General features: G+C 36.0%; 1 protein-coding gene across 5 annotated transcripts in view; it reads right to left on the bottom strand.

Annotated features, from left to right (window-relative positions):
- VEZT (vezatin, adherens junctions transmembrane protein) overlaps nt 1-19,936 on the bottom strand; it is a 94,410-nt gene that overhangs the window by 60,493 nt on the left and 13,981 nt on the right. For all 5 annotated transcript variants that reach the window (XM_074271291.1, XM_074271289.1, XM_074271292.1 and 2 more), the window contains exons 2-3: nt 7,822-7,956; nt 2,261-2,347 (exon numbers count right to left, since the gene is read on the bottom strand). In XM_074271291.1, the coding sequence (XP_074127392.1) occupies nt 2,261-2,347; nt 7,822-7,956 (222 nt within the window). The remainder of the gene's footprint in view (nt 1-2,260; nt 2,348-7,821; nt 7,957-19,936) is intronic.

Here is a 19,936-nt window from a genome sequence, read left to right as displayed (position 1 = left end):
GCATAATGCTGAATAGAAAAAACCAAAACAAAACATTTAATGAATTGCCAGACTTTCAAGATTTTGTTGCAAAAAAATTTGAACTTAATAGAAAATTTGACATATAAGATCCAAGAGAAATATCAAAGACTAATTACAAGGGACTCAATAAAGATAAACTGCTCTATGTTTTATATGTATAAATTTACACCAAACATCTAAGACTGACATTAGTAATTGAATAATTTGAAAAAAGATTGAGGTAGAGCTAAATATGAGGTAATTCTAAAAAAGCAAAACTGTAGGAAAAGTTAAAAAAGGATATCATAGGAATGAGATGCAAGAGGAACTGACAGAAGAATTAGATGGGGGGAGGAAGGCTGACAGTTCTGAACCCTACTCTCATCAGGAATGGATTAAAGAGGGAATAATACATGTGTGTCTAGAAGGGTATAAAAGTCTTCTAAATTTGTAAAGAAATAAGAGGGGAAAGGAGTAAGATAAGAGTGGGTGTAGAAGGGTGTACAGATTAATGGGAATGAGATAAGGTATATAGATTAATGGAAATGGGATAAAGAGGGAGGGAAAGGGATAAAGGGGAGGAGAGATGCTTGGAGGAGAGATAGGTTAAGTACTAGCAAGGCAAGATAGGGGGTAGAAGTAAAGCAAAGGAATCAGCAGAGACAGGAAATAAAAGATACATACAAATACAATAATGATCAGCAATAGAATTTATTAAGAAAAACATTAGGGGTAGTAGTCTGATCTCAGATAAAGTTAAAGCTAAAATAGATTTGATCAAAAGAGAAAAATAGAAAAACTACACTTTATGCCAATCATATTAATGAATGCTATTTTAGACTAAAACAGACAGTATAAAGTTGGAATTTGTTGTGGTGTAGGAAATAAGTTAATGGATTTAGAAAAATATGGAAAGACTTAGACTTATGAAGGGTGATATTATCCATCTTCAGAGAGAGGACAAATTCCCTCTTATATAGATGTATATGAATGCATGTGTATGAGTATAGATATCTTGTGTATGTATATATAAATGTGTATAGAAACGTATACACACACATAAACATATGCTTAACTGTGGCCTGCTTGGAGTGTGAGGAAAGGGAGGGAGAAAAAGAGAAAACAAAAATAAAAGAATAAAGTAAAAGGTATACAGCAGAGAACAAAAAAAAACCTACAAGGAAGCAAAGACAAGTTTTGAATATTATTATATTCTAAGTCAATAGTAGCCTTCCACAATATGCCTATTATGACTTCCCCAAAGGATAAAACCTTAACATTTATCTGCCTATGCTTTCGCCAAAGGATAAAACCTTAACATTTATATGCCAATAGATATTGCTTAAAAAAATTATCTTCAATTAGTCATAGTGAGCAAGCCACAGTTAAATAGAAAAATCAAGTATATTAATCTCTAAAATAAGTTCTTCACATAGATATCAGCTATATTGTTCTAAGTCTTTCTGATTCTTCTTTTTTTAAAGTTGAAGAAAACTCATTGTATTTGGCCATTTAGAAACATATTTTGAAAATTGCACTAGTACAGAGACACAGAGTTGAAGTGCATAAAAATTCTTTGTAAGAAGGACCTTAAGCATCCAGGTCTAAGAGATATATCATGGCCAGAAAGAACAAGAACCAATACAAGGAAAGCCTCAAAATGGAGTAACTGCAAGTCTTCAGAAAACATATATATGCTATGCTTTATCAACTGCATTAGATTAAAATTAATTTTAAAAAATTTATGAATTAGGAAGAAACCTCCTTTACTTTTCCCAGGAGCCCTTGGGTTTGGGGGAAGGGGGAATAAAAAGGAGAAAAAAGGAAGGTACAGGGGATGATGTTAATATGTGACTTGGCAATCTAGAATTAAATTAACTTGGCATTTAGGGCTTGAAGAAGTACCAGAAATCATGGAGCCCAAAGTCCTCATTTTATAGCTGAGACAACAGGCCTAGAAAAATAAAATGATTTGCCCAATTTTGAAAACAAGGTTTCAAGACCTAGAGAACACCTGGCAAGAGCTATGTCCAATACTTGGAAAATTAGTTCCATGGCATTTTTCAGCCAATAGGAGTCAATTTTCCCTCTAAAAATTCAGAAGGTATTTAGCATCACAAGTCTGATTTCTAGTCCAGGTCTCCTTCTGCTACACTAATTTGTAATGTAAAAAGTGATTCAAAAGTAATTTCATTCTGTGACCAAAATCAATTAAGTTTGGAAAAAGAGATCTAAAAAGAACTCAAAGAGAGAAACTCACCAATTTGCGGAGCAAGTCATCATTCTTACAGCACTGAAACAGTGATGTCCACCTGGTGAAACTTTCAGCCAAGTTTAACAGAATACCCTGGTAAAGGGAAGTAAAGAACACAGAATTAACATTAAAGCCCATGCTCCATTCAAGATTTTTTTTTTTTTTTACTCCAAGGCCTCATAATGAAGGACAGATAATGTGGGTTCTTGAAACCTATCAAAGCTGGTCAGGTTTTGAGCACTGGTCATTCCTAGTCTGACTACCAGAGAAGACTGCCTATGAAGTTTTAGAGAGGCTGCAATCTTCAGTGGTGGAAAGAATACACACACTTAATGAAAACATGGAACTGGAAAGTGCTCTGCTCAAACTGGAATAAAATTTCAATTAAGTGAAATGTTCAAATGACTGGAATTGTTATTTCTGTATGGCCTTAGGATTTGTTTGTTTTTCTTTTCTTGATTTTTGTTTTTTGTTGTTGTTTTGTTTTGGCTAAAAAGGGGGCCAATGGCAAAGTAAACAAAAAGATTAGAAGAAAATATAATAATAAATCAATATTCAGTTAGTTTCAAAGTTAAAACTTAGATTCACATATAACTGATTTTGACAGTATTAAAATTTGTGTACATCAAATATTCAATTCTGAATATTCTTCTATACTTATAATGGATTTTAGAAAAAAAATTAATAACAAAGAAATGAAATAAGATTTATTGGGTTAGCCAAAAAGAAAAAAATAGCAACTATGCAATTCTCTAAGCATTCTGCTTAAGTAAGGTTTTTACTCATTAATTCCATCTATTTTCCCTTTTCCTCTGTTATCCTTCTTTCTTTTCTCTTCACTGCCAAACCTTTTGAAAATGTTCTATTCTCCCAATCCAAGACTCTTGGCTGGCTGGGATTCTAATCTATTGCAATTCATACCTGTATAGGAATCCTTTCTATAGCATCTCCAAACAAGTGATCCTTTAGTCTCTATGTGAGGTCTTCTACTGACCCCCATCAGTGGAAAAAAAGTCTAAGTTCTTTTTTATAGAATAGTCTGTTAAACACTTAAGAGACATCTTTTACTGGTCTTGCTTTTATCATTAGTTTTTTTTTCACCTGATTTTTGTATGAAATCATCTCATCTACCCCAATACTTTATCTAATGAAAGCTGGCTTCTGTAGCACTCCATTGACATTGACATTCTTTCAGTAGTTGCTGAGAAACGTCTTCTCAAACCCCCACGTTTTTTCTTGATAACTCTATGAAGCATCTGATACTACCATTGAAATCCTATTTTTGATACCTTCTATGACTTTTGCTTCTATAACATTGTACTTTACTGGTAATTTTCTTCTCTTAAATCAAGGGTTTTTAATCTTGTGAACTTGCTTTTTAAATATTTTGATACTATCTTCTCATGTAATTAGTCTCCTTTGTATTTCTATGTATTTTATTTTCTGTATTTAAAAACAGTCTTCTCAAAAGAGGTCCAAAGGCTTCACTGTCCAAAAAGGATTAACAATCCCAGAGCTGTTTCTCTGCCAGATTCTGAGTTTTTTTTTTTCTCCTTTCAACTCTCTATAAGAGTAAGTAGAGGTTTAAAACTATATGTTCAACTGTTTTATATATTGAATGTCTTGTCAGTATTTCAATTTCTCGGGATTTTTAAAAAATTTTATTTTTATTTTCATTTTCTCTCCTTCACTCTGCTGAGGATGTAAGAAAAATAGAAAAAAATCTCAAATACAAATAATCATACAAAACACATTTCCTCATTAGCTATACTCTCTCATTCCTTGCCTCCCCCCCAAAAAAAAAGAGAAAGAAAAAAAAATAGAAGAAAATATGCTTCAACCTGCATTCCAAGTCCATTGGTTCTTTTTTTGGAGGTGGATGGTATGTTTAGTCTTTTGGAACTGTGTAAATCAATTACTTAATCTTTCAGAACTGATGATTCTTACAGCATTGCTCTTATTATATGTTATTCTTCTGGTTCTAATCATTCTACTTTGCATTAGGTCATACAAGTCTTCCCAAGTTCTTTAAAACTACTCCCATCATCATTTCTTGCAGCATAATAATATTCCATTATAATCATATATCACAAGTTATTCAGTCATACTTCAATGGATGCCATCTCCTTAATTTATCTTAATTTTCTTCCTACCACAAAAAGAGCTGCTAGAAATGTTTTTGTACACATGGATGATATTCTCTTGTCTTTGGGATATGGAGCTAATGTTGGTATTGCTAGGTAATTGCATATATACAAATGAATAGCTTTTGAAGAATAGTTCCAATTCAACACTTCAATGTCAATATTTTCACAGATCAATGATCATCCCCCCCTTCCATTGATACTATTAATGGTTCTTCCTTCTCCTGATTAATCAAGCTTATGATCTTGGGGTCATCTTTGACTTTTTTCTCTCCCCACTCCCCTCCAATTACTCTCCTGTTCCACTGGGCCTTCTCTGCAACCTCTATCATATAGACCCCTTTGCTTTCTACTTTGACTTTCATGAGTTCTTGCTTGGATTTCTGCAAGAATTTCCTTGCTCCAATATAGCCTATAAGCTGCTATCAGATTAATCTTCTTTACATAGAAATCTATTCATGTGACTCTACTGCTCAAAAAGTCTTCCAAGTTTCCCTGTGGCTTACCAAGTAAAACACAAATTCAAGGTCCTTTAACAAGTGACATCAACGTGTGCTTTCAGCTTTATCCCCTACCACTTCGGACCATTCACTTTCCATGATTATGTTCCATGTATTCCCACTATTTATCCATCTCCCATGTTCATGTCATATTCCTATCTAATAGTCACTGTTATAATCTCATGTATTGGGATGTTTTCATTGGTATAATCTTAAATCTGGACAAGAACCAGCCCAAATGCTAGAAGCTTTCCCTGATATTACCTTTCTCACATATTCTGTTTCTCAAATACTTTTCCACCTGAATTCTTTCAGCAACTTGTATTTCTTTTTTGCAATTAAGTTTATTTTTGCATTATGAATGTTTACCCTTCATAATGGTATTCCATCATTCCATCTACTTATATGGAGAGGGCAAGGACCTTATTTTATTCCTCCTTCCAACTAGGGCACCCTGTATAATCTTGTACATGTGGTAAATACTAAAAGTTTGTTGAATCAATGATCCATCAACAACTGCAAACTGTGCTGTGCTCTTTAACATCTACATGGATGTTTACAGTGTAAAATAAAGGTTGTCTAAATCTTCCTTCAACATAAAGTCCCATTATGTATTTGGTGCTGCAACTCTGATGTCATGGAGATGAACCTGGAATTTTTTTTTAAATTTATTTATTTTTAAAATTTTTATTATATATTTTTTTATAATATTATCCCTTGTATTCATTTTTCCAAATTATCCCCCCTCCCCCCCCCCGTCTATTCCCTCCCTCCGATGACCGGCAATCCCATACATTTTACATGTGTTACAATATAACCTAGATACAATCAATACATGTGTGTAAATACCATTTTCTTGTTGCACAATAAGCATTAGATTCCGAAGGTACATGTAACCTGGGCAGACAGATATTAGTGCTAACAATTTACATTCACTTCCCAGTATTCCTTCTCTGGGTGTAGCTAACTCTGTCCATCATTGATCAACTGGAAGTGAGTTGGCTCTTCTTTATGTTGAAGATTTCCACTTCCATCAGAATACATCCTCATACAGTATTGTTGTTGAAGTGTATAGTGATCTTCTGGTTCTGCTCATTTCACTCAGCATCAGTTGGTTTAAGTCTCTCCAGGCCTCTCTGTATTCCTCCTGCTGGTCATTTCTTACAGAGCAATAATATTCCATAACCTTCATATACCATAATTTATCCAACCATTCTCCAACTGATGGACATCCATTCATCTTCCAGTTTCTAGCTACAACAAAAAGAGCTGCCACAAACATTTTGGCACATACAGGCCTCTTTCCGCTCTTTAGTATTTCTTTGGGATATAAGCCCAGTAGTAGTACTGCTGGGTCAAAGGGTATGCACAGTTTGATAACTTTTTGGGCATAGTTCCAAATTGCTCTCCAGAATGGCTGGATTCTTTCACAACTCCACCAGCAATGTATTAGTGTCCCAGTTTTCCCACATCCCCTCCAACATTCATCATTATTTGTTCCTGTCATCTTAGCCAATCTGACAGGTGTGTAGTGGTATCTCAGAGTTGTCTTAATTTGCATTTCTCTGATCAGTAGTGATTTGGAACACTTTCATATGAGTGGATATAGTTTCAATTTCATCATCTGAGAATTGTCTGTTCATATCCTTTGACCATTTAGATGATCCTGGAATTTTAAAGGCTATATCTTCAATAGCTGTTGGGATTAAAGCTGGGCCTAATTGATGATTATTTGTTTATTATGAAGGTCAGCCAATTAAGGGTGAAGAGATTGAGTAGCAGAAGGCTGGCTACAGCAATTTGGTGATCTATGATGATGGAGGAAACTCTCATTTGAATTATTAACTATAAGAAAAAAAAGCTAAAACAGAACCATTCTAAATAGCAGTAGTTGGCAGTCCTAGACACATAGCAAAGGTAACAAAAAATTAGGCAAAACATATGTAATAGTTTGAGTTTGTTTTAGATGCTTTCTCACTAAAGTTTTAGTGAATAATTAAGGAAATCAGATAAGATATGGGCCTTAAGAATATTCATATTTTTGAACAAAATAGGGATAGAGAGATACAAATGCTGCTTACTCTAGACCTCTTTCTAGAATGGGCCCTACATTATTGCTGGCTAGCCCAGAGAAATGGATGCCCCAGAAGAAACTGAAACAAAGGTGATAATTTCTACTTCAACTCCTCTGTGAAGCATGTACTAATCCTGTGTTCCCATCCAGAAAGTCCCTGGCCCTAAAGTCCCTACCATAATGAGGATGTGGAGAGGTGGGGATGGGAAAGCATTTTTTTTTTTTTTTTTAACCACGCATGTGCATTAAGCCTCCAGTGTTCATCTTCATCATTATCATCAGCTCCAATTCCACAAAGCAGTACTCTTAGCAGTAGCTAGAATTTTTGCTGAGTTTTTGCAATCTCCCATCTCTAAGACTATTTGGTCCCAGGGAACCAAAGGTTAATCCTTGGAGTATTGTTACAGTCATGTAACAAACAAGGGTTGGAAAAGGAACAAAAGAAAAGTATTCTCAGCTTTTCTTCAATCACCACATCTATCATCATACTTTCCATCTCTGCACATTGGCTTGCACAATTCAGGCCTACCTCCTAAATCTAAACCTCTTGCCAGTTTATCTTTGAAGGATAGCTGTAAAGGAAGCTCAATATTTAAAGTATATGTAACCTCATTTCATCACTTTAATATTAAATTCTGATGAAGTAACAGTATCTAGGAGTCTAAATAAATCATTAGAATCAAATCCTCAAATTTTTTGGTGCTTTTCATGGGAGGCAATATGTAGTGGAGGTTAGGGCCTAGAAGGAATAATTTTAAAAAAGTAATGTAAATGGATTTTTTTTTTAAAAACCCAGTGGGGCAATTCTTCAGTAAATGTCAGCTCATTTATTAGCATGCAGGTGCTCACATTTGATGGCATCTTGGTAGAATTCTCTTGCTGTCCCTCCTTGGAGGTACATTGTTCTGCTTTTGGTGACACGGAAGAACATATTTCAAAGTCGGTCTGTCCCAAATCTTGCAAGTACTGGTAAAGTGGAGAATTCTGAAAGAGATTAAAAGAGAAGTGGCATTAAAGTACATTCCAAGGGTTTTGTTATTTTTCAGAAAAGACTGAGAATGTATGAAAATCAATATAACGCAATCTTCAGCTGTTGGCTACAAATGATTAAGGATGAAATCGTTAAGTAAACTGTTAACTGAAAAGTAAAACGAAGGAAACATGCCAATAACAAGGATTGACTTTATCTGAGTGAAAGCAAACATTTAAGAATTTTAGAGTCTAGCCTTAGAAGCAGCAAGGAATCCTCACTATACTGAATGCTGGGGGACCTTGTGCACATTCACACTTCCTTAGTTTGGACACTGTCTATATGAGCCTGGAAAGAGTAATCATGGCATCATCTGTCCCAAAGTTTTATAAGATCAAATGAGATGACTGCTTCGTCAACTAAGGAACATCATATTCCATGCAACTCTCCCATTTGTTCTCACAAGTCCAAGCTCTCCCTTTAGAGAAAAGCCTTTTTCTATAAAGGACTCTCTGCTTTCAAAAAATACCATGCATAATTTAATAAATTACAGTTCAGGGCAATCAAAAAGGAACCACTCTTTTTGATATTGCATTAAAGAATGATTCTGGAATCCTAAAAAGAACTTATACATTAGCAGTAGGCTATTCTTTCTTATTAAAGGCCTGAGGTCCCTAAAGATATCATGTGCCCTTTGCTCCCAAGATTTTGGTTCTAACAATACATCAAATAAAGATGTATATTATCTTCTTGGATTTAAAAAGACTGTACAAAATAGTATATGTATCCATACATAAGTATGTATTTATATATACATATATATGGACACATATACTTCATATATGATTACATATGCACAATGTACATAATACATGTCTGTGTATATGTATGTGTATTTGTCCTTCAGACACAGTCCAAAGTTAAGTTACTTTTGGAGCTGCTACTAACTAAACCATAGCAGGCTACCCGATCAAACTGACAATTCCTTTCCTCGGTGAATTCCATTTCACATCAGACCAGCATCTGCTACTTACAGGCTCTCTTCTTATCAGAGGCAGTCATACGTCATGGAGCATTCTAAAAATCTAATCTTTTTCTATTCAAGTCATTCTCCCTTCTCTTGGATACAAAGCATAGTCAGTACACTACTGAAAGTAGCATTTAGGGTTGTAAAGCATCTGGTACTATTAGGTGGTGAGAAGAAAAGCTATTAGTGAAAACATCTTACTGAAATCTTGGCACCTGGATTGCCTACACAGTGGACTTTCCTTTGTAAATCTAAGTCAAGAACAATGGTGCTATTACTTAGTCTACTGAATTTGACTTGGAAATTTTGGAAAGTGAATAGTTCTGTGCTGCTTTAGTATCTCTTTCTTAGAGGAGAAAACTGGGATGGTCCATTTAACTCAGAAGCCACTCACTCCTTGGGCTTTCATTTGAGAACCTCAGTCACCTTTTTTTTTTTTTTTTTTTTTTTAAGCTAGGATTGGCAAAAATAATTTTCTCAAAATGCTGCTTCTGCAAAATTTTGGATTTCTTGTTGAGCATGGCTTGGGTTCTCCCTCCCCCCAACAAATGATTTTACCCAACAGGGCAATCTTAGCTCACTTGAAGGTATTTGGTTAATTCATCGTCCAGATGGGTTGTTTTTGTCATTTTCTGGTACTATTGTTGGTATTGTGTATGTTTTCTCTCAGCTGAAATTTACAGGAATAGTGAGCCACAAGGATTTCCTGAGAAGCTCTCACATGCTGTGTATGAGGTTTCTTGTATTTCTTTTGGCTGATGTGGCTTTTTCCAATTCTACCAAATTATATTTTGACTCCAAGGTTTATTTATCAAAACAACTTTAACATCTGCAATTCTACTCTTTGTGGATTTATAAAAGTCACTAGCCAACAAAAGGAGAGAGAAACCACCTAAGCAGTTCATCTCCTCCACTTCAAACTCTATCTATCTAAAATCACTCCTCCAACAGTCTACTGTAAACATGGAATGATTAAAAGCTTCAGTCTCTCCCTTTTTCTATCCAAGAAGCTGGATTCCTTTTAACCTTCCTCCTGTGCCACCCCCTCAACTGGCTCTCTGCTTTCCTCTTCTAGTCATCCTTCTTATTGATGAAAGACTAATCTTTATTATGCACAGATTGCCACATCAGTTAAAAAAAGATTCCAGGGATTCTCCATTTCTTCTGGAGAAAAGTTCTAACTCTTCTCTCTGCTGGGCATTTCTTAGTACTTTATCTCATAACTTCTACCCTCCTCTTTCCCCTTCCCGCCCACTGCACACTCTACACCATAGCCAAATTAGATGGGTCTCTGGGGGCCTGAACACCCATCACCCATTTTTGGTCTCCTCGTCCTTGCTCAGATTTTCTCTTATGCCTACAATATCCTTCTCTTCCCCTTTCATTTACTAAATTCCAAATCTGTTCCTAAAGTTTATTTCCAATGCCAGTTCTTCCAAGAAACCTTTTCTGATTGACCCTCATATCCTCTAATATCACCTAACACCTATACACTTCTGTAATATTGTGCATACCAGCTGTTTGTTACCTCTACACTGACTGGACTTAACTTCATGAGGGTACAAACTGTGTCTCTTTAAAAAGTTCTATCAATACAAATGCTCATCATACTACTAGCAGTAGATGCCTAATACTGTTAAATACTGTTGAAGGTTGCATTCTTTTAAAAATCAACATCCCTAAGTACACATTTAAAGTGATTCAAAGTATAAAAATGTAATTTATACATAACTTATGGTTACATATAGAAAGGCATACTTGGAGCAATCATTTAATAGTCATAAGCCTTTCTTCTTTTTAATTTGTTTCTAATTTATTAGTCCAACTTTATGAAATGGTAATTCTGCAAATAGTAAAGCTTTGCTGGGAGTCTTCTTGAAAAAAAGTGGCAGAAAAGGATGAATAAGTTCTTTCCACAAGACATTAACCATTAAATTAGCAAAGTTAAATTGCTGGCTCCAGCAATTTGATAATACCTATTTCGTGCATTTTTAATGACAAATATTCATTCTTCCACAAACTTTAATTCCTAGAACAAAGAAAAGTTCACATTTTAATCAACAAATGTTTATTAAATTCCTATGTATGAGTTATGTTAAATGCTGATGTGGCAAAGAGGGAAAATTAATACAATTCCTATCTTTTAGGAATTTTACACTCAAGTAGGGGGAAACAGCTCATGGAACAAAAAGGCACAATAAAAATCAGAAAGTGATTTAAGTGAATAAAAGCAGAGAGAAATCTGGAACTATTTCTGGGGGAGTGAGAGGTAGTGAGTGAAATCAAGTTTGCTGTCCTGGAGGAAATGGCACTAGTTCTGGGACTAGAAGGAGAAATATTCCCTGTAGGCTGAGATGGTCTACTTCCAGATTCCCTGGGGGCAAAGAACTGTCTTTTGTTGCTTTCAGTATCCCTAGAGGCTTAATAAATGCTGAAAGATGGAAGGAGAAGGATAAAGAAAAGGGAACACAATAGGAAAGGGTGGGATGAGATTAGGATAAAATGAACAGATTTGAAGGAGTTAACTATACAGAAAGAACTATGTGATTCAGAAGTACACAAAAAGAACTAAGGCTCAAAAGGGAGCTTGGGTTGCAGTCAGGGTGAAGAGGGCCTTCAGTGACAAGTCTCAAAGGTTTGTATTTAAAGCCAACCTGGCTTCATCAAGAACAGCTCAGGATATACCAATTTCATTTTCCTTTTTGATGGAATTATTAAACTACTGTATGAGGGGAATGCTGTGGATATAATTTACTTAAATTTTAGCCAAACTTTTGATACAGTATTTTAGGTTAGTGTAGTGGGTCAGGAGATGGAAAGATGTGGTTTAGATCAGCATGTCCAGACCAGCGGTCTGAAAAACTTCAGTGAAAGCAAAATCAAATTTGAACATAATTGGGAAATGTTTAACATGACCAGACACTAGGATTCTTTAATAAATAGTTCCTATTTGAGTAACACCTTTGGGTTAGACGATAAACACATCAGATGAATATTTTAAAAAAGACTTTGTGTTGCATTTGGTAGAGAAGGAACTAAAAAGTGTGTGTATGAGTGCCTATGTGGGGTAACATCTTCCAACGGTAAGCAGAAGTCATTGGGAAAGCACAATAATATAGAATCCAGGCCAAACCTCAAATGTCTAGATTAGCCATGGGATCCTGTGGCCACAACTGGCTTCTTCCTCTTTTTCCTTCCAAGATGGGGAATGAGAAGTTTGAGCTGAACTCTGAACACATTCTCATAGCCCAGGGTTTGTGATTTACCTGCTGCAAATGGAGAGTGTGGGTGAGTGGGGATGTTTGGACCTGGAGACCATGGATCATGTGATCTAGTAGGATACATCTTACAAATTAATATTTTTGTTCCCTTCACATAAAAAGGCAAGGTTTTTCCTAAGTAGAGAGCAGCATTGTGAGCCAGAAAGCTGAAACATGGAGTGACTTTTTCTTTTGATTGGTTGGTCCTCCCAGAAACTCCAAATTAAATGGAAATCCAGGCTAAAAATGTTTTTGTGCCTCTTCAGGTTTCTCTGTGGACTCATCTCCTATGGGACTTTTATTACTATTCTTCAATCTAACCTATCTCCACTTTTCAACTTCTTTTTAAAAATAGCTGTCCTTCTTCCCAGTGCTTAGCACATGTCCAGGCACTAGGATTCTTTAATAAATTCTTCTTGACTGGCTGACACCAGATCCCTGGAAATCTAGCACTCACAAGAGGTACAGCTGATGTGGAGAGTCACAGTGGCTGCCAGAGGCAGAGAGCAGCTCTAGGGGTATGGCTGATCCTTTAGCATTGGGTGGTACACCAGACAGCTAGTTTTTGGCACAAGCCCCTGGCTTCATTACAGGATGAAATGGGGCACTTGTCACAGTCTGATCATATGTGGTCTGCTTGTTCAGTCCTAGTGCCACATTTTACTCTGGGTTATGATGAATAAAAAGATCACTGAAAGGAAGCCAAATCCCGAGAAACTATAAACTAGTCATGATCCCAGAGAACAGATATGTTCTATGTGGCAGAATGCTATAGATGTATACATTGTCAGCCATTGTCCTGAGTGTTTTTGCTTAATTTCTTTTATTACAAGGAAAATTTCATCCTGTGGGGACTTATAAAGTTTTTGTTTTTTGATTTTAATTAAAAAAGAATATTGGCAAACCAGAATGCATTTAGGGAAGAATAATCAAAAGGATTAAGAGGATCCAACCATATCATAAGACTGGATGGGGAATTGAGGATATTCAGCTTGGAAAAGACTTAAAGGGGAATAGAAGAGCTTTGTTCATGTAATTGGATGGTCTATCACATCCAAAAAGGATTAGACTTGATCTTTTCAGGAGTAATAGGTGAAATGTGCAGAGGGCCAGATTTCGGCTCATTATAAAGAAAAGCAGCAAGATAGGTGATTTCTAAAACTTGATTAGTTGGGAGAGCAGAGAAGGGATAGAAGTAATTGGATTCTGCTTGAGGGGCCCTCACAGACAACAGCTGTGGACAGCTTCGGTTCACATTAGAGCTTTTGCAGGAAGTTACTAATTGACAAAGGTATTTATGCAACCTCATAGTAATAAGCTTTTCTAAGAAGAAAAGGCAGGAAGCCTGTGAATAAATAAAACCTTACTCAGAAACTCCATTGACTGAGTCACCCACATTGCAGAGATATGGCAGGTGACCAGAGGCAGTTAGCCATGAAAATCCTGCATAAGAGCTACCAATAATAATGACAGAATATTGAGAATCTCACTTCCAGCTAATGTACAGGGTAGGGTTAAAGCCAGTGAATGCCACATTACCACTGCATACCTCCCAAGGACAGGCTGGGTGCTTTCTTCTGAGAAACTAAAAGGGATGTATAGGATTGCTACTCCTATCTCCAGTTTATCAGGAAAAAGGAACTGTTCCTTGAAAGAATGACAGGTTGGCTTCAAGGTAAACACAAGAAAAAAGAATCAGGTGGCCTGGGATCCTGACAAATCTGATACCTGGGAGAGAGAAAGGCCCACTAAACACTTGAGCTAAGTATCTAGTCTGAGGCTTTGTCTTCTGGGGTGGAGGGAATGAAGGAGTGGATCGAGAAGGGCTTATCATTAGGGAATGGTCAGAAGAGGTGAACAGTGTAGCAACTTGCTACAGGTTCCACAGATAGCCACTTATTGATAAGTAAATGGAAGTTCTCTTGTCTTCCTAAGGCATGGAGTTAGAATGTGGTGTAGAATCTCTGGAGATTTGTCAAGTATACACTAGAATGATGCTGACAGAAGAAACCTATGGAGCATTGCTAGAAAGGCTGAGGCCCCAGAAAGAAATGAGTATTTTTATGATGCAGGTGGTATTCTTATCACTGCTATCTTTTGAAGGTAGTGCTCCAAAAGAGGAAGAAGAAAGAAATGAATACTTCTTGGAAAAGAGGGTTACAACCAAGTTAAAAGAAAAGGAAGGTAGGGAATTTGAACCTGCATACTTAATTGGAATGAATGAAGAAAGAAGGGGGAATGGAGAAGACATATAAAAAGAGGCTAACAGTTTCCTTATCTGTAAAATGGGGATAATAATAGCACCTAATTTCCAGCATTGTTGTGAAGATCAAATATGGTAATGACTAAAAAGACTTATTATTAGTACATTTCCTGGCACATAGTACATACTACATACATGTTGGCTATTTTTTGATGATTTAAGTAAAATCAAAAAACTTGGAATAAGGCAGGCAAACAGAAGGGAAGAGGGGAGTTCTCTATGGAGAATTCAGGGATCATGTTAAAGCAAGCAAACCTAATCACTGGTTCCAAGTGCTGACTCAGAAGAGAAAAAAAAATAAGGAAGGAAAGTAAAAAATTATACAATCATGACATCAAAGATAAGTAGATTAAATTTTCATAAAATAAAAACAAATAGTAGAACTTTAAGAAAATAAAACCCCCAAATTCACTGCATACAGTAATTTTTTAAAAATGACAACTTATAACAAAATGAATGCTAGGATAAAATTTACTGTATCAGCAAATCTCAAAAAAAGCACAATCAAAATTCACTATGATCTTGGTTCAGAGCTTAAGGGGCCCAGAAGTAGCAGGGTGAGGATAAAAAACTGGAGTTGGAATCAGGAAGGCTTTAGTTTGATTACTTTGTCAGACATTAGAGAGATACCTTTACCCCTCCAGGTCACAGTCTTATCTGTAAAATGAGGGGGCTGGGTCTTCATGGCCTCCACATTTACAGCTGAACAAATCCAACAAAAGAATGAATAAAATGAAAATTATGACCTGAACAGACTTCTAGGGAAGTTAGATTAATTTTATTCACATAGTTTTTTCCCCCATGAATGTTTGACAAAATTCTTTAAAAATCTGTCATCTGAGAATTTACTTTGCTTATTCGTGGCTGCCAAATTTCTTTATGATATTGTTTTATTTAAGATCCCTCAATCTTGATATGTAAATTTGAGAATTTTTTCCTTTTTTTAAGAAAATTATTCCTTTCCTTTAAATCTCAGTTTTGTTAGCATATTAGGAAACAGAATTCTACCAATATTTAAATAAATGATAATTAGGGTAAAAAACTATTCACAATAATTGAGAAAGAAGGAACTCCATTAGACTTCTTTTTATAAAATAAATATGGTATTGACTTAATTCTGATAGAAAGGCAGGATGAAGCTGTAGCTAGAGAATCAACCTGAGAATAGAATGAATTGGATTCAAATCCCACCTGTAGCAATATTGGTTGTGTGAGCCCTGAGCAAATCATCTAGCCTCTCAGTGTCCCCAAGTGCCTCGATAAGATTGAGAACATAGAACAGTTACAAACTGTATTGCTTCCTTGCAAGAAGCCATCTTATCATCTAGCCTGTCATCTAGAGGATGAGGAGAGGGAGGGAGGGGAAAATCTGGAAAAATGAATACAAGGGATAATGTTATAACAGATGAAGCTGAAAAAGAATTATTGACACTTTTCACTAATGAACATGAATTTTTTTTAAAACAGAATACTGCTAAAAAGACTACAGTAATGATAAAAAAAATTCACTAAGACCTTGATTCATGCTAGGGATGTTCACTATTAGGAAAATAAAATGAATTACGTTAAAAAACAAAAACAAAAAACAAATACCCAAACAAGCATCAAAAAACCATATGATCAAACTAATAGCTCCAGAATAAGTATTTTGACACAAGGTAGTATTATTTTTTTAAAAAGATATGAAATAGCCCCTTCTCATATTCTGGAAAAAAGATCATATCTAAAACAAGTGCTATAATTATTTGCAATAGAAAAAGTACCAGAAGCTTTCCCAGTAACTGAAAATGGAATGGGAGTATCATGCTTCTTTTCCCATAATTTTTTGTCATAGCTCTAGAATGAGAGAGAAATTACTTAACAATGTCAAAGAGCAAAGTTATCCCTATTTGCAGACAGTTTTATGGTTATGAGAGAAAAAACTTGTCAAGACAATTAAAGACTTCAATAAAGAAGCAGGATAGGGGGCAGTGAGGTGGCCCAGTGGATAGAGCACCAGCCTTGAATTCAGGAGGACCCTGGGCAAGTCACTTAACCCCAGCCTCAAAAAAAAAAAAAAAAAAAAAAAAAAAAAAAAAAAAAAAAAAGCAGGATACAAAATAAATAAATGAGATATGTATATATACATATGTGTTATGTTGTCTCTTCCCCCTGTTCAAATATCATCTCTCTGAGAACAGGAACTGTCACTTTTTTGTGTCACTAGCATTCAGCACAATGTCTGATAAGTAGTAAGCATTTAATAAATGTTCACTCACTGCTTGATAAATCTACAAACCAACATTTCTATATAACAACAACAATAAGTACCTCAAAACAGATGATGGAAAAAAAAATGACATTTAAAATAGCAACAAAGAAGGCAGCTAGATGGTACAATGGATAGAGCACCGGCCCTGAAGTCAGGAGGACCCTAGTTCAAATTCGGCCTCATACACTTAATACTTCCTAGCTGTGTGACTCTGGGCAAGTCACTTAATCCCAATTGCCTCAGCAAAAAACAAAAAAAGCAACAAAGTTATACTAATTATCTAGGATTCAATCCACCAAGTAATATTCCAAACTTATTATATAAACACAATTACAAAACATTTGACAGAAATAAAGGAAGACAAATGAGTGGAAGGATACTGTACATGCTTGGGTTGCACTAATAAATATGCACAAAAAATGTACAATAAAAAAAATTTGAATATGCTACTATCAATGAAAAAAAGGCCTTGTGCTTAGGATCAGATCTATTTGGGTCACAGTATTATTCTTCTTGCATTACAAGGAGAGTACTCTGCCAAACCCAAATAGTGACATGATGCAGAGAGAAGTCTTGAGTAAAAACGTGCTCTGATATGTTTTGCACATCCTCAGGAATAAAACAGGGTTAGTTTTGGTTTGGCATTCTCATGTAAAACACTAGAAGTAAGACAAAATTGTTTCCTTAATTAACCAACCAATAAGCATTTATTAAATACCCACTGAGCCAGGCAGGGGAAGTAGAACATAAATGGATAGACAGCTAGCTTTGGAGTCAATTGTAGATGTCCTTAATAACCTTCATGAAATCACAGGTTTGATTAAAAAAAAAAAAAAAAAAAAAAAGTGTCGGGGCAGAGGATAGAAAGACAAGAATGAAACTGCCTCTGCCTTCAAGGAGGATAATATTGTGAGTGACAACATGTAAATATAAGCATGAAAAAAAAAATACTTGTGACAAGGGACACATTGGCATGGGACCTCCCAACTTGACAAGCCCTCATCAGAGAAGATTGAATTAGCTCAGAAGATATGCGAGATGCACAGAGAAACCCTCCCATCCCAAATGTTCATAGGGACTATTTGTTCTACCTGTGGCAGAGCCTTCCAAACTTGTTATTGGTCTGATCAGCCTCAGTTAGATATACTGTCACTTGAAAGTAACATAGTGATGTCCTCTTCAAAAATGAAGAACAGCAACCAAATTCAAAGAGTTGGGGAGGAAGTCACAGAAAGCTGAAGGAGCAATTAGAAAGGAATTTATCACAAGGTGAGGGTTACACTGACTTCTGAAGGAAAAAGAAGCTGATGTGAACAAGGGAATGAATGCCAGCAAAGAGAGACAACTCCTACAAAGACAATGAGATAAAATAGAGTATCCTGTGAGAAGAATAACAAGATGTGGGGCAGCTATGTGGCTCAGTGGATAGAGCACCAGAAGTCAGGAGGACCTGAGTTCAAATCCCCCTTAGACACTTAACACCTCCTAGCTGTATGAGCCTGGGCAAGTCAATTAAACCTAGAGAGAGAGAGGGAGGAAGGAAGGGAGGGAGGAAGGGAGGAAGGGAGGAAGGGAGGAAGGGAGGAAGGGAGGAAGGGAGGAAGGGAGAAAGGGAGGAAGGAAGGAAGATGGTGAGTCCACCAAGATCACAGAGTACAGAAAGAAGCAAGCAACACTTAAAGGTGACTTCTATAGGGTCAGAGACTGGGCCTGTGCTTTTATTTTATTCTATAGGGATCTCCTGGACAAGGAAGGCTTTACAATGGCAGGTTTCTAACAGAATTAACAAATTACCAATCTCTAAATTGTTTCTTTTTGTTAGAAAAATTTTCAGGTCTTGTTATATTTCCTTCTACGTTCTCTACTTGGTCCTATGCAATGGACCCAAGGGTCAAGATTCCTGAAGTATAGGTTGATCTCCAGGTTGAGGCCTTTTACACAGCCTTTCAGAAAGGCTGGTTTAATGTTATAACAAATTATCAAAGGGTTATTTTATAGAATTCTACAAAAATAATTTTAAAAAAACTCATTTGAAGGAAAAAGGGTCTAGAATCTTATGAGAGATAATGGGGGGGGGAACATTTTTAGGTTTCAAACTCTATTGTGAAAACAATAATGATTAAAACAATGGTTAAAACTTTTTAAGGAGATTAGTGGGCTAAACAAGATAAAGAAATCCCAGAAATAAGAGACCACAGTAGGCTTATGTTCATGGATCTAAAAGTATAACCACCAATGGACTTTCCTGTCTGACAAGAACTGCTGGGAAATATAAAAAAGTTTGGCAGGTTCGGCAGGTTTAGGTTAAGAATAGCTCTTTATGCCATAACTCAAAATGTATGAGAGCTTCACATATAAAAGGAAATATTACATGAAAATTAGAGGAAAATAGAGCTAACTTTCACAATTGGGGGATGGATAAAGAGGGGAGATACTTAACCAAAGTAAGGATAGAGATTATCATAAAAGAGAAAACAGACAACTTTGATGACAAAGAACTAAGAAAATTCTGCACCAATAAAATTACAAAAGCTCAAATTACAAGAAGGCAAATTTTGAGTTGGAAGAAAAAAAAAAACCTTTGCACTATATTACTTCTTTCTGACTAATTCTGCCACTGTGTGGCAGTCAGTCACCTGTGTGACTTCACTTGTCTGGATTCAGTTTTCTTTTCTGAAAAACAAGGAAGCTGACCTAGATTGCCACTAAATTTATGACGCTGTCTGATATTTAAGCTATGTATAGCCTCAGGAGTCTCCAGAAGAGAAAGTAAGGTTGGTGACTTTGTACAATCCTCAGTCGCTTAAATTCAACTCCCTTGTCACGACATCACCTCCCCAATGGCATGGTTGTCTTCAAGAACGAAAATAATCTTAGTGAGTAGAGCTGCTTCATTGGGGGATCCAACTGGAATTGATCTATTTGGCAACTCTTTCCTTTCCTTCCTTCCTTCCTGTTCCACCAAAAGGAATGTAATTTTTTTTCTTTGATTGTGGAAACCTCCCAAGATACCCTGGGGTTTACTGATTAGATTTCTTTCTTAAGAATCATGTTTAAACTATAGTCATTCTGGCTCTCAATGACTAGTCAACAATAGGTCCCAGGCCAAGACCCAACTAACTGGTCATTGATTGAGCTGTGATTGATTCAGAGTATATGTAATTAGTAACTGTTTCTCTTTTGGCCAGAAACC

This window comes from Sminthopsis crassicaudata, chromosome 5, assembly GCF_048593235.1.
Source record: "Sminthopsis crassicaudata isolate SCR6 chromosome 5, ASM4859323v1, whole genome shotgun sequence".
Taxonomy (NCBI): domain Eukaryota; kingdom Metazoa; phylum Chordata; class Mammalia; order Dasyuromorphia; family Dasyuridae; genus Sminthopsis; species Sminthopsis crassicaudata.
This window is presented reverse-complemented; position numbering and strand designations above follow the sequence as displayed.